Genomic DNA, 14,942 nt, shown 5'->3' with positions numbered 1-14,942 from the left:
CAAAAATCCGCGTCCATAGATTCACTTATTTTGCTCCGTATGTGGTCCATAGTGGAATCTCTCCAAAGACTTATAGGAGTATTTAGGAACGGAGGGAGTATATCTGAAGCTGTTGATTGCCGCTTATACTCAGCACTAGGTATACTGTTCTGCAGTAAGGTTAGGTACTTTGGTATGCAATTGTGAAGAACCACTTAAAATTGTCAGTATAATTGCAAGTTCTGAGGAATGCCCATAGGAAGATCTTGCCTCATTGAATTGTGAGTTCTGTAATCAGAAAGTTCTTCTAACTACTAGCATCGATTTGTTGCAAGATTTTGTCCCCATTATTTTTGTGTGTTTGAAAAATTGCTACTACTTGTATTTTCCACTTCTATGTACCTACATTTATGTCATTGAATTTCTTTTCTTACTAGCTTCGGTTTCTTTCATCGATGTTTCATGGAAGGCGCATATCGTTCCTAGCTGAAACACTGCAACATCACTGCCTATCTGGCTTTGTTGTATAACTTTCTTGACTGATGTTTTGACCTACTTTGACTTGTACATGCACGTTAGTTATCAACCATTATATATGAAGCTATTGTTTTTTCTCCATACTCTGCACTAGGAATACTGCCATGCCGTCCGATCCGTCTTAATTTATCTGATTTTTTTGCTTGATCCCTCACAAGAGAGAGGTTTATGCTTTAAGGGCTGTAAACATTTCTAAATTAATAGAATGAGAAAAGAAACTAAAAAAGAGCTACAGACTAAAGAAGAAGAATACGAGTTTCATCTGTATGTCCTATGCCTACAACCGCGCAAGACACTCTACTACCTGCAAGTCCTCCTTCGAGGTCGTCTACGGTTTCAACCCGTTGTCCCCATTGAACATTCTTCCTCTACCACTACAAGAGCGCATCAATATGGACGCGAGTGTGATACGTCTCCAACGTATCTATAATTTTTGATTGTTCCATGCTATTATATTATCTGTTTTGGATGTTTAATGGGCTTTATTATTCTCTTTTATATTATTTTTGGGAGTAACCTATTAACCAAAGGCCCATTGCAAATTGCTGTTTTTTTGCCTATTTCAGTGCTTCGCAGAAAAGGAATATCAAACGGAATTCAAACGGAATGAAACCTTCGCGAGGATCGTTTTTGGAACAAACGCAACCCAGGAGACTTGGAGTGGACGTCAAGGAAGCAACGAGGTGTCCATGAGGCAGGAGCGCGCGCCCAGGGGGGTAGGAGCGCCCCCCACCCTCATGGGCCCCTCGTAGATCCACCGACCTACTTCTTTCACCTATATATACTACCATTATACCCTGAAAACATCCAAGGGAGCCACGAAACCACTTTTCCACCACCGCAACCTTCTGTACCCGTGAGATCCCATCTTGGGGCCTTTTTCGGTGCTCCGTCGGAGGGGGAATCGATCATGGAGGGCTTCTACATCAACACCATAGCCTTTCCGATGATGTGTGAGTAGTTTACCACAGACCTTCGGGCCCATAGTTATTAGCTAGATGGCTTCTTCTCTCTCTTTGGATCTCAATATAAAGTTCTCCTCGATTCTCTTGGAGATCTATTTGATGTAATTCTTTTTGCGGTGTATTTGTCGAGATCCGATGAATTGTGGGTTTATGATCAAGATTATCTATGAACAATATTTGTTTCTTCTCTGAATTCTTATATGCATGATTTGATATCTTTGCAAGTCGCTTCGAATTATCGGTTTAGTTTGGCCTACTAGATTGATCTTTCTTGCAATGGGAGAAGTGCTTAGCTTTGGATTCAATCTTACGGTGTTCTTTTCCAGTGAAAGCAGGGGCAACAAGGCACGTATTGTATTGTTGCCATCGAGGATAAAAAGATGGGGTTTATATCATATTGCTAGAGTTTATCCCTCTACATCATGTCGTCTTGCCTAATGCATTACTCTGTTCTTATGAACTTAATACTCTAGATCCATACTGGATAGCGGTCGATGTGTGGAGTAATAGTAGTAGATGCAGAATCATTTTGGTCTACTTGACACGGACGTGTGCTACGTCTTGAGCTTGCGTTGGTTTTCCCCGAAGAGGAGAGGATGATGCAGCACAGTAGCGTAAGTATTTCCCTTAGTTTTTGAGAACCAAGGAATCAATCCAGTAGGAGGTCACGCGCAAGTCCCTCGTACCTGCACAACACGATAGCAACTCGCAACCAACGCTTAGGGGTTGTCAATCCCTTCATGGTCACTTACGAGAGTGAGATCTGATAGAGATAATATTTTTGGTGTTTTTGATAGATAGATGCAAAGTAAAAAGTAAAGGCAAAGTAAAAGCAAAGCAAGTAAATAAAATGATATAGATTGATATGATGAGAACAGACCCGGGGGCCATAGATTTCACTAGTGGCTTCTCTCAAGAGCATAAGTATTCTACGGTGGGTGAACAAATTACTGTTGAGCAATTGATAGAATTGAGCATAGTTATGAGTATATCTAGGCAATGATCATGTATATAGGCATCACGTCCGTGACAAGTAGATCGAAACGATTCTGCATCTACTACTATTACTCCACTCATCGACCGCTATCCAGCATGCATCTAGAGTATTAAGTTAAAAACAGAGTAACATTTTAAGCAAGATGACATGATGTAGAGGGATAAATTCATGCAATATGATAAAAACCCCATCTTGTTATCCTCGATGGCAACAATACAATACGTGCCTTGCAACTCTTTCTGTCACTGAGTAAGGACATCGCAAGATTGAACCCAAAGCCATGCACTTCTCCCATTGCAAGAATTACCAATCTAGTTGGCCAAACCAAACGGATAATTCGAAGAGACTTACAAAGATAACTCAATCATACATAAAAGAATTCAATGATTTCAGACAAATGCAAACAGTGGCTTGTTTCAGTCTTCAGAGCTAGCTCCAGCTGACTAAAACATCATTCTGAGTCCGACGAGAGGAACAAGATTGCAGGGTGCATCAAGCAGATCCATCCAAAATGCACGGAGATGAGTATTTTTGTTTTCATTGGACAATAATGTGCTTCGAGATATTTTCTCATCGGTACTTTTATTAATAAACTCACACTAATCATGTGGTTACACACCCGCTTAGGCATCATTTTCTTACTTTTAACTGAATATGTGGTTGATTATTTATGTCCTTTTTGCCAGAGAGTATTTTTGGTCGGACCCCATCTCTTAATTGTTGACAGTTCTGTGAGTGTTAGAAGACGATTTTCTTGTAGTTCTCAGTCTGTCATCCCTCAAGAATTATTTTCCTTGGATATCACTGTCTCAATTTTTCATAAATTAAGAAAATGATGCACAACTACATATCAATATTATACCAAGATTGATGAACATTATCATTTTCTCAAGGCCAGGTTCACATTGTAATCGTCGTCGACAGAGGAAAATGAAAACCACAGTGCCACCCGTCTCTGCCATCTGAGCGAACTGTGAGAACTACAAGAGCTGTAGGGTCAGTGTTTCTAAGTTCTTATCGATTATATTTAGACAATATTGTTCTCTGGATGATTTTCTTGTTGGGACCTTCATTAATAAATTCTTACTGATCTTGTAGGTATTTTTTTTATGCGTCGGGTAGTATCTTGCTCAGAGAGAAATTTCTACTTAGACATTGTTTTCTTAGTTGTAATTTGTAACTGAGTACATGATAGCTTATTTTTTCCACTTTCTTTTGGAGAAACTATTTTCAGTGGGACCTCATATCTTAGTTGTTAACCATCCCGTGATTTTTAGGAGATGATTTCTTAGAGGGTGTTTGTTTCCAGGGACTTATTGGTTTAGGGACTGTCAAGGACCTCGGTGCCCAAGACAGCAGGACCTCGACTACGTAGTTCGTAGTCTCGGTTGATAGGAGCGCTAGGGTTTTTGCCTAACTGCTCAATGGTGCAGGAGAAGAGATTAGAAGTAGAGGAAGAGGTAGGAGATAATGATTTCTTCCTTGCGTCAAAGGGTGCTGATTACAGGATATATAAAGGCCTTATGGGCTTCTAACAAACTAGGAAACTAATTACTCCTGGACTCTAGGAACCAACGTAGGATCAGAAGAAACTAAGAAACTAACTACTCCTGGACTCTAGGAACCAACGTAGGATCAGGACTCCTTGCCCCGATCATGCCTCGCCAGCTGTGGCCGCCGGCTGCTGCTCCTGGGCGCGCGACCCGCGCCTGTACGCAGCGCCCCACATGACATCTCCCCCCACCCCTCGACGAGCAGCTCGTCCTCGAGCTGAAAAGCGGGGTAGCGCTCAATGAAACTGTCAAGATCCTCCCATGTTGCCGATGACGCAGCCTCGCCCTTCCAGTCGACAACGAGCTGGCGAACGCCGCGTGCAAGGCATGAACGAGTCACGCGTTTTGGTTCCGGGACAGCAGCACCGTTGTGGATTGGAGGCAAACCCGGCGGTGCAGTTGGAGGTGTGCCGAAGAACTTCTTGAGGAGGCCCACGTGGAACACATCATGGAGGCGCGAGCGCACCGGTAGCTCAAGGCGGTAGGCGACGTCGTTGATGACCTTGGAAATGCGGTACGGCCCGTAGAAGCGTGGCTTGAGCTTGCCCCTGGTTGGCAAGTTAAGAGAAGATGCGGCGCGCTGGCGAAGACGAAGCCACACCCAATCACCCACTACATGCCTGACGTCGCGATGGCATCTGTCGTACTAGGACTTGTAGACCGCCTGCGCCTGCTGTAGTCGATAGCGGACATCAGCGAGTAGCTCGTCTCGCTCCGCCATGCTTTTTGCCACGGCTGCCACCCTCGTGTTGCTTGGCTCGTAAGAGCGAATAGTGGGAGGGTTGCGGCCATACACGAGCTTGAACGGAGTTTCTTGGGTCGCCGTCTGGTAGGCGGTGTCGTAGATGTACTCGGCCCAGGGAAGCCACCGTAGCCACTGTCGCGGACGATTCCCTATGAGGCATTGCAGGTACATAACAATGATCTTGTTAGCAGCCTCCGTTTGGCCATCTGACTGAGGATGAAACACTGACGTCATGTGCAGCTTCGTCCCGGTGAGGCGCATGAGCTCCCGCCAAAACGCCGAGGTGAAGACGGGGTCACGGTCCGAAACCATGGACTGCAGAACACCATGGAGGCGCACGATCTCGGCGAAGAACACCTGTGCCACCGACTCTGCCGTGTACGGGTGGGCCAACACCACGAAGTGGCAGTACTTACTGAAGCGATCCACCACAGTGAGGATGACGGACTTCCCGCCCACGCGAGGGAGCGCTTCCACGAAGTTGATGCCGGCGTCAGTCCACACGCCCGTGGGTACCGGCAGCGGCAGCAGCAGACCGGCGGGGTGCAAGTGCTCGGACTTGTACCTCTGGCAAGTACCGCAGGCGCGAACGTACTCTTGCACCGTCTTGCGAAGGTTAGGTGCGTGGAAGTCGCGGCGGAGATGATGCAGGGTGCGCAGGACGCCTTCGTGCCCGTCGTCGTGCACTGCGGTGAGGAGCTCCTGGAGTAGCGGGGACGACGGCGGAATGTAGAGGCGGCCGTTGAAAGTGACGAGGCCGTCGGAGAGCGACCACGGCTGCTGCCGCATACCCGCCGTGATATCCTCACGCGGCGCGACGAGCGCCGGGTCGACTGACGTAGCTTGCCGGAGGCGATCGATGAAGTCGAAGCGAGGACCGGATATCGCCATGACCAACGCCTCCTCCGTGTCGCGGCGGGAAAGGGCGTCCGCCACCGTGTTTGTACTACCGGCCTTGTACTCCACGGTGAAGTCGAACCCCAGTAGTTTACCGACCCAATGATGCTGCGGAATGGTTGCCAAATGCTGGTCAAGTAGGAATTTGAGACTGTAGTGATCCGTTTTTACCACAAATTGGCGCCCCCAGAGGTATGGTCTCCAATGACGAATAGCGAGCACCAGGCCGATGAGTTCCCGTTCATATGCTGCCAGGGAACGGTGACGTGGCGCGGCCGGCCGGCTAAAGAAAGCCACCGGGTACTGGTCCTGAAGAAGGACGTCCCCGAAGCCATACGTAGAGGCGTCACACTCGACGATGAACGGCCGCGTGAAGTCCGGCAACGCGAGGACGGGAGCCGTGGTGACCGCCGTCTTGAGGGCGGTAAAAGCTGCTGCCGCCTCCGGCGACCAGGAGAAACCATCCTTGTGAAGGAGGGCCGTCAGTGGCGCGGCAACCACTCCAAACTCCTTGACAAACTTGCGGTAGTACCCCGCAAGGCCGAGGAACCCCCGGACCGCGCGCACCGAGCGTGGCTGCGGCCATTCGGCCATGGCCTGCACCTTTTCCGGATCCATGGCCACTCCTGCAGCGGAGATGGTGTGACCCAGGTAGGAGATCGACTCGATGGCGAACGCGCATTTGGACCGCTTGACAAAGAGCCGGTGCTGGTGCAGGACGGTGAAGATGGTGCGCACATGTCGGAGATGGTCTGCCCACGTCTCGCTGAAAATGAGGATGTCGTCAAAGAAGACGAGAACGAAGCGATGCAGGTACGGCCGCAACAGATCGTTCATGAGTGCCTGGAACGTCGCCGGCGCGTTGCAAAGGCCGAACGGCATCACCAGGAACTCGTAGAGGCCGCCGTGGGTACGGAAGGCGGTCTTTGGGATGTCCTCCGCACGCATCCGCACCTAGTGGTAGCCGGAGCGCAAGTCGAGCTTGGTGAAGAAACGAGCATGCCGAAGCTTGTCGAGGAGTTCGTCCACCACCGGGATCGGAAACGCATCCTTGACGCTGATGGTGTTCAGGGCGCGGTAGTCGATGCAGAAGCGCCAGGACCCGTCGGGCTTGCGGACCAACAGTACCGGCGATGAGAATGCGGAACAACTCGCTTGGATGATGCCCTGGGCGAGCATGGCGGCGCACTGACGCTCCAACTCGTCCTTGTGCGCGGCCGGGTAGCGATACGGACGGACGGCCACCGGGGCGGAACCGGGCAGCAGGGTAATGCCGTGGTCGCGGCTGCGGGGTGGTGGCATGCCGGAGGGTTCGGCGAAGATGCTGTCAAACTCGGTGATGATGGCGTCGAGGAAGTCGCGACCGCTGCATGATTTCAGGGCTGGTCCGTCTGGTCCTGCATTGCCGCGCCAGCACACTCGATGGCCCCTCCGCCAGAACGTCATGGAGAGGGCGCGGAAATCCCACAAGATCGGTCCAAGCGTCGCAAGCCACTGCGTGCCCAGGACGACGTCGTAGCCCGCGAGCGGCAAGGCGAGGAAATCCTCCGAGAACGCCTCTTGGTCGATGCGGAAGGACACGGCGCGGTATGCGCCCTGGCACGGAACACGCTCGCCATTGGCCACCATGACGCGCATCTTCTCGGTGGTGGGGGATGGCAGTGTAGCACGAGCGGCCGCCTCCTCGGCGATGAAGTTGTGGGTGGAGCCTGAGTCGATCAGGGCGAGGAGGGAGACACCCCCGAGGGTGATATGCATCTGCATGGTCTTGCTCGTGCGCATGCCGGAGATTGCGTGGAGCGAGATCTGGGGGTCGGCCGGCGAGGCATCAACGGTGGCGGAGGCCATGTCGTCGTCGTCGTCGTCCGGCGCCAGGTCGAGGAGAAAGATGCGCTGGCACACGCGGTTGTGGCCCCTGCCAAACTTCTCATTACAATTGAAGCATAGGCCCAGGCGACGGCGTTCCTCCATCTCTGCCTGTGACAGGCGTTTGATTTGGCGCCCTTCCGGCAGACTGGGGGCATGCTGGGGTGCGGCTGGTGGAGCCGGGGCGGGGGGCGCGAGGCATGGTACGGGCGCCGGCAGGATGCCATTCTGCTGAAAACGCACTGGTGGCGCGGAGGCGAGCGCGCACTGGTCGCGCAGCTCCAATTTGCGGGCGAGGCTCATGGCGACGGCAAGGGACTGCGGGTTGTGGATTTCCACGTCAAGGCTGAGGGGTGGTTGGAGTCCCGCTGTGAAGATCTGAACCTTCTGTGTCTCGGATAGGATGCCTGCCCGGGGAAGGAGCGCCTCAAACCGCTCCTGGAAGTCGACGACGGACATCGTGCGCTTGCACGCCATTAGTTCGCCCAGCGGGTTAGCGCGCAGAGGTGGTCCGAAGCGGAGATTGAGCAGCTCGGTGAAGCGGCGCCACGGAGGCGTGCCCTCGTCGCGCTAGACCTGCATATACCACAGTTGGGCAGTACCCTCAAGATTGTATGACGCCATCCACACTTTCTCCTCCTCGGCGATCCGTTGTTGATGGAAGAAGGACTCGCATCTGTTGATGAACGCGAGAGGATCGGACTTGCCGTCGAACTTGGGGCAGTCCATCTTCTGAATCCAGGATGGTCGATCATTGTGGTGCTGCCCATCATGGGCTCCGTCAGCGCTCGACGAGGAGGCGGACTTGTCCTTCTGGAGTGCGGCGACGGACGTCTGTAGGGACGCCACCGTTGCAGTCAAGGCCTCGATCATCTTGGCCAGATCAGCGGTGGTTGGTTCTGCCATGCCGGAAGTGACCGAGGCGGCGGCGGATGGTGGCGATGGAGGTGTGCTTGGCGCGGACGCAGGGGTGGAGGCGGGCTGCGGATGGAGTGCGGACGAGGAAGAGGATCGCCTGGAACCCGATACCAAGTTGTCAAGGACCTCGGTGCCCAAGACAGCAGGACCTTGACTACGTAGTTCGTAGTCTCGGTTGATAGGAGCGCTAGGGTTTTTGCCTAACTGCTCAATGGTGCAGGAGAAGAGATTAGGAGTAGAGGAAGAGGTAGGAGATAATAATTTCTTGCTTGCGTCAAAGGGTGCCGATTACAGGATATATAAAGGCCTTATGGGCTTCTAACAAACTAGGAAACTAACTACTCCTGGACTCTAGGAACCAACGGAGGATCAGAACTAAGAAACTAACTACTCCTGGAATCTAGGAACCAACGTAGGATCAGGACTCCTTGCCCCGATCATGCCTCGCCAGCTGTGGCCGCCGGCTGCTGCTCCTAGGCACGCGACCCGCGCCTGTACGCAGCGCCCCACATGACATGGACTTAAAAAAGTCCCTATAAGTCTCATCTAAACCAAACAGGAGGGACTTATAGAGACTTAAAGTGGGCACTTGGACTTATGAAATAAGACTCTCAAGAAGGGACTTATAAGGACTTATAGTTGTAATATGGTCTTTTAGTCCATGTTAAGTCCGAGGAACCAAATAGGTAGGGACTTTTTAGGGACTTGAGACTTATAAGTTGGGACTAAAAAAAGTCCTAGGACTTATGAACCAAACAGGGCCTTATTGTTCTCACAGTCCTCGCTCTAGGAGACTTAATTTTGTTCGGACAACATTTTCTCAATTTTTCATATATCAAGATGATGTGCGTAAGTATGTATCAATTTTTTTTTTGTTGATATAGATGAAGATGTCACATGAATAAAAATACCTCTCTGTTCTTTCATAGATCGTTTTTAGGTTTGCCGAATTTTTGCTTCCATGCTGACAATTCTCGTGAGATGTATGGTGTATGTTTAGTACAACTACGTGCATCTCTTTCTTCAATCAAGACTGTTGGTTGTTAGGTGTGCCTGAGCATTCGCTATTACTGCATCCTCATCGTGTAAGCATAAACGGCTGGAATCAATCGTCCTCTTCCGCCTCCGCAATGCTTTCTTCCTCAACTTTGTGCTTCTCTGTGCTCTTGCGAGCTCTGAGCTTGTCGTTCCAATGGCGACCCTCGTGGCCACCATGGTGGTCGGACCACTGCTATCCATTGTGAAGGACAAGGCGTCTAGCTACCTCCTCGACCAGTATAAGGTGATGAAAGGCATGGAAGAGCAACATGAGATCCTGAAGCGCAAATTGCCTGCCATCCTGGATATCATCACCGATGCTGAGCAGGCAGCAACCCACAGAGAAGGCGTAGCAGCCTGGCTCGAGGCCATCAAGAACGTGGCTTACCAGGCGAATGAAGTTTTTGACGAGTTCAAGTATGAGGCGCTCCGTCGTCAAGCAAAAAAGAAGGGGCACTACAAGGAGCTTGGCTTTGATGTGGTAAAACTCTTTCCCACACACAACCGTTTCATATTCCGTAATAGAATGGGAAGAAAGCTCCGCAAGATTGTGCAGGCCATTGAGGTCCTTGTGTCCGAAATGAATGCCTTTGGCTTTAAGTATCAGCAACAACCGCCGGTATCCAGTCAGTTACGGCGGACAGGTCCTGCTATCATTGATCCAAAGGAAATCAAGGAAATCATCAGCAAATCCAGAGCCAATGATAAGGGTGCAATTGTTAGTAGACTAGTTGGGCAAGCTAATAATGAAGATCTCACAGTTGTTCCCATCGTTGGAATGGGGGGTCTCGGCAAGACCACGCTAGCACAACTTGTTTACAAGGAACCTACAATTCAAGAGCATTTTGGTTTGTTTATATGGGTGTGTGTCTCTGAATGCTTTGATGTGGATTCTCTGGCTAAAAGTATAGTTGAAGCAGCTCTTAGGAAGAAGGATGATGGTACAGAAGCAACTCCCAGGCAGAAGAATGATGGTACAGAAGCAGTTTCTGAGAAGATACCACTTGATACCCTTCAGAATGTTGTGAGCGGGCAAAGGTACCTCCTTGTATTGGATGATGTCTGGGAACGACAAGTTCATATTTGGGATGAGCTCAAGGCCTGCCTTCAACATGGTGGCAGGGGTAGTGTGGTTTTAACAACAACTCGTGATAAAGGAGTGGCTAAAAAAATGGGTCGTGATGTTGAAGCCTATAATCTCCAACCTTTGGGAGATCAATTCATAAAGGAAATCATTGAGACAAGAGCATTTAGCTATTTACACAGGGAAGAGGAAAGGCCTGACAAGTTGGTAAATATGGTTGATGAGATTGTGAAGAGATGTGTTGGTTCTCCTTTAGCTGCAACAGCACTTGGCTCTGTACTACGTAACAAAACCAGTGAGGAAGAATGGAAAGCTATATCAACCACAAGAAGCATTTGCACCGAGGAGACTGGAATTTTACCAATACTCAAGCTCAGTTACAATGACTTGCCATCACAAATGAAGCAATGCTTTGTTTTTTGTGCTGTATTTCCCAAAGATTACGAGATTGATATGAACAAGTTGATCCAACTATGGATTGCACATGGATTCATCCAGGAAAAGCAAGCTCATCTTGAAACCATTGGCAAACTGATTTTCGATGAGCTAGCATCAAGGTCATTCTTTCAGGATGTGGAACTAGGCCAAGCCACGAAACCCTCAACAACAAAAAAAGTTCATGCCACAAGTAGTCAGGACTTCGTGTTGTGTTACTCTAGAACAGCATGTAAAATCCATGATCTTATGCATGATGTTGCACTTTCGGTAATGGAAAAGGAATGTGCCTTGGCAACCGAGGAACTAGGCAAGATTGAATCTGTTGTCGCAACTGAGGAACCAAGTCAGAGTGAGTGGCTTCCAAACACAGCTCGGCATTTATTTTTGTCATGCAAGGACCCAGGAAAAAAATTGAATTGTTCTCTGGAGAACAGCTTTCCAGCCATCCAAACACTTTTGTGTGATAGCTATATGAGTAGTTCACTGCAACATCTATCAAAATACACCTCTTTGCAAGCATTACAACTCTGTTCACATAGAAGATCATTTCCGCTGAAACCAAAACATCTACATCACCTGAGGTACCTAGATCTCTCAAGAAGTCATATCGAAGCACTTCCTGAAGATATCAACATTCTATACAACCTTCAGACACTCAACCTCTCTGGTTGCACATCTCTTTGTGAACTTCCGAGGCAAATGAAGTATATGACTGCCCTGCGTCACCTTTACACTCATGGTTGTCCAGAGCTGAAGAGCATGCCAAGAGACCTCAGAATGCTCACATCCCTACAAACACTTACATGCTTTGTAGTAGGTAGTGGCTCTAGTTGCAGTAATGTGGGAGAGCTTGGAAATTTAAACCTTGGTGGTCAACTAGAGCTGCGTAATCTGGCAAACGTGACAGAAGTGGATGCAAAAGCAGCAAACCTCGTGAATAAGGAGCTAAGAAAACTGACATTAACATGGACTAGCTGGCGGGATAATGAAGAGGACACAAGAGTGCTCGAGAATCTCAAACCTCATGATGGACTAGATGCCATAAGGATACACTCATCTGGAGCCACCACCTTCCCGACATGGATGACTATGTTGCAAAACTTTGTTGAAATCAATCTTTTCAGCTGTAGAAAACTAGTATGGTTGTTCAGCGGTAGGTGTGATAGATCGTTTAAATTTCCAAATCTGAAGAAGCTTAAGCTAGTAAGTATGCCTTGTTTGGAGAGATGGTGGGAAAGAGATAATGATGGGATGCAAGAGAAGAGAATGTTTCCTCTGCTTGAGAAGTTGTGTATTATTGGCTGTATAAAGTTGAAAGCATTTCCAGGACATCCGACCTTCCCTAACCTACAGAATGTTTGTATTGTGGGATGCCCAGAATTGACAACTACAGTTTTTTCCCCAAAGCTCGGTGAATTAAACGTGGAAGGACGTGAGGGAGAGTTGTTCTTATGGGTAGCTAGACATATGGCTTCACTGGAAAATCTGGAACTGCATAGCCTTGAAGAAAATACAGAAACAACCTTGGCGGCGGCTGAGATTGGTTTGAGTGAAGTGGTGAACAGAAAGAAAAATGGGAATGATCATGATTTCTTTCCATTGGCAGTGTTAGTGTTAAGAAACTTGAAGTCAGGTGTAGCAGAGCTTTGTGCATGTTTTGTACACCTTCAAGATTTGTGGATTTCTAGCTGTGCTGCACTCGTCCACTGGCCAGAAAAAGAGTTCCAAGGATTGGTATCCTTGAGGAGGCTTGGGATTCAGGAATGCGATAATTTGACTGGATATGCACAAGCTTCTGCTGACCCATCAACATCATCAGAAACCAGTCAGCTCCTGCCACATCTAGAGTCTCTGGCGATAGGTAGTTGTGAAAAGTTGGTTGAGCTCTTCAACGTCCCTGCATCTCTCAGGACAATGGATATTTATAATTGCAGCAAGCTTGAGTCCACATCCGGCAGGAAGCTGCAGCAAGGACAGTCAGTATCATCGATTCATCAAGGGTCATCCAGTATAGAAGCATTATCATTATACCTCTGTGATGGCTTAACAGGGGTCCTCTATTTTCCCCCATCCCTCAAGAGAATAAGCATTTGTCACTGTGGTGGGCTGACATCTCTGGAATCCTGCTCTCCCGTTGTCCAATCCTTGGAGTACCTCCAGCTTGTGTACTGCAATTCCCTGTCATCGCTGCCAGATGTTCCGCAAGCATACTCATATCTCCAACGTCTTACCATTAAAGACTGCCATGGTATAAAAACGCTCCCTGCAAGTCTGCAGCAACGGCTGGGCAGCCTCCAGGTGGAAAGGATAGATGCACATTATTATGGAAGTAAGCACGCAGCAATTACCTTCTCTATTACTACTTACTAGCGAGTGTTAAATGTGCTAGTTAGAAATGAGAATAGCTTAACTAGTCAGAAAACTAGAGCAAGATAAATATCCCTTTAACCTAAATCCATCATTTCTTTCTTTAATGATGTTCTTCTAAGTGTAAGTTTTACGTGACTAATCTGTGTAGATAAGCCTATGCTGCTGAAGCCGAAGACATGGAAATATGTCTGCAAAGGTTGAACTACTGTTCCCAAAGAATTGGAAGAGATGCTGTCTGCAAAGGTTGGTGACACTGACCGTACCCCTCAGATATATTTTGAGGAAAAAAAATACATGCCCCATCACTATATGATTTTCCTCTGGCAGTTTTCGAGTTAAGACAATTTAAGTTAGTTGTAAGTGTAACAGAGTTGTGTGCATGCTTTGTACACCTTCAAGATTTGTCAATTGTGAGGTGCCATGCGCTCGTCTATTGGCCAGAAACATTGTTCGAAGGATTGGTATCGTTGAGGAGGCTTTTGATTCAGGACTGCAATAATCTGATTGGATATGCACAGCCATCAACATAATCAGAAACCAGCCAGCTCCTGCCACGTCTAGAGTCTCTGACGATATGGTATTGTGAAAACTTGGTTCAGCTCTTCAACATCCCTGCATCTCTCAGGACCATGCACACTGCTGTCTATCATCCCAGAAAGAGATCCTGTTTGACTAAATAGAACTTGTAATTTTGCGCTTTTGTTTACCTATGAGCTGTTATTATCATTGTGCTATTTCTTTTTCAGCTGGCACGGGGGCATTCTATCTTGGCAGAGTTAGTGTTTATGGGGTCAAAACTCTGTCAGTATTTCCTTTGGGTGCCATGCCCAAAAGAGGTTACTTATTAACTCGGTTTGGGGTATATGCCTATCTGCCAGTTTCTGTATTTTTTTCCTCGGATGCAGATCCGTCAGTCTCTCTATGATTATGTATAATAACAGTACAACTATTTTGACTTGTACATACATGGAGTACTATGTATAACAGTACAACTATATATCTGAAGTTGTTGATTGCCGCTTATACTCAGCACTAGGTACTGTTCTGCAGTAAGGTTAGATACTTTGGTATGCATTGTGAAGAACCACTTAAAATTGTCAGTATAATTGCGAGTTCAGAGGAGTTCAGTAATCAGAAAGCGCTTCTAACTACTAGCATCGATTTGTTGCAAGATTTTGTCCACATTATTTTTGTATGTTTGAAAAAAAAGCTACTCTACTTGTATTTTCCACTCCTAGGCACCTACATTTATATCATTGCATTTTTTTTCCTACTCTAGCTTCGGTTTGTTTCAAGATTGACTGAGGAAGAATAGGTTCTCCTTGTTCTCGCTGATCGATGCTCCATGGAAGGCGCAGATCGTTCCTAGCTGAAACACCGCATATATCTGAAGCTGTAGCAGGAACTGCAACATCATTGCTTATCTGGCTTGTATAACTTTCTTGACTGATGTTTTGACCTACTTTGACTTGTACATTCACGTTAGTTATCAACCATTATATATGAAGCTGTTGATTTTACTCCATACTCTGCACTAGGAATGCTGCCACGCCGT

The 14,942-nt window shown here is 48.0% G+C and overlaps 1 protein-coding gene across 1 annotated transcript; it reads left to right on the top strand.

Annotated features, from left to right (window-relative positions):
- The first annotated feature begins 9,596 nt into the window (after positions 1-9,596).
- Positions 9,597-14,321, top strand: LOC119329979 (putative disease resistance protein RGA4). The gene is made up of 2 exons (XM_037603087.1): positions 9,597-13,346; positions 13,536-14,321. The coding sequence occupies exons 1-2, from the start codon at positions 9,650-9,652 to the stop codon at positions 13,586-13,588; spliced, it is 3,750 nt and encodes a 1,249-aa protein (XP_037458984.1). The 5' UTR covers positions 9,597-9,649; the 3' UTR covers positions 13,589-14,321.
- The last annotated feature ends 621 nt before the right edge of the window (positions 14,322-14,942 follow it).

The sequence above is a fragment of the Triticum dicoccoides genome, chromosome 7A, assembly GCF_002162155.2.
Source record: "Triticum dicoccoides isolate Atlit2015 ecotype Zavitan chromosome 7A, WEW_v2.0, whole genome shotgun sequence".
NCBI lineage: Eukaryota > Viridiplantae > Streptophyta > Magnoliopsida > Poales > Poaceae > Triticum > Triticum dicoccoides.
This window is presented reverse-complemented; position numbering and strand designations above follow the sequence as displayed.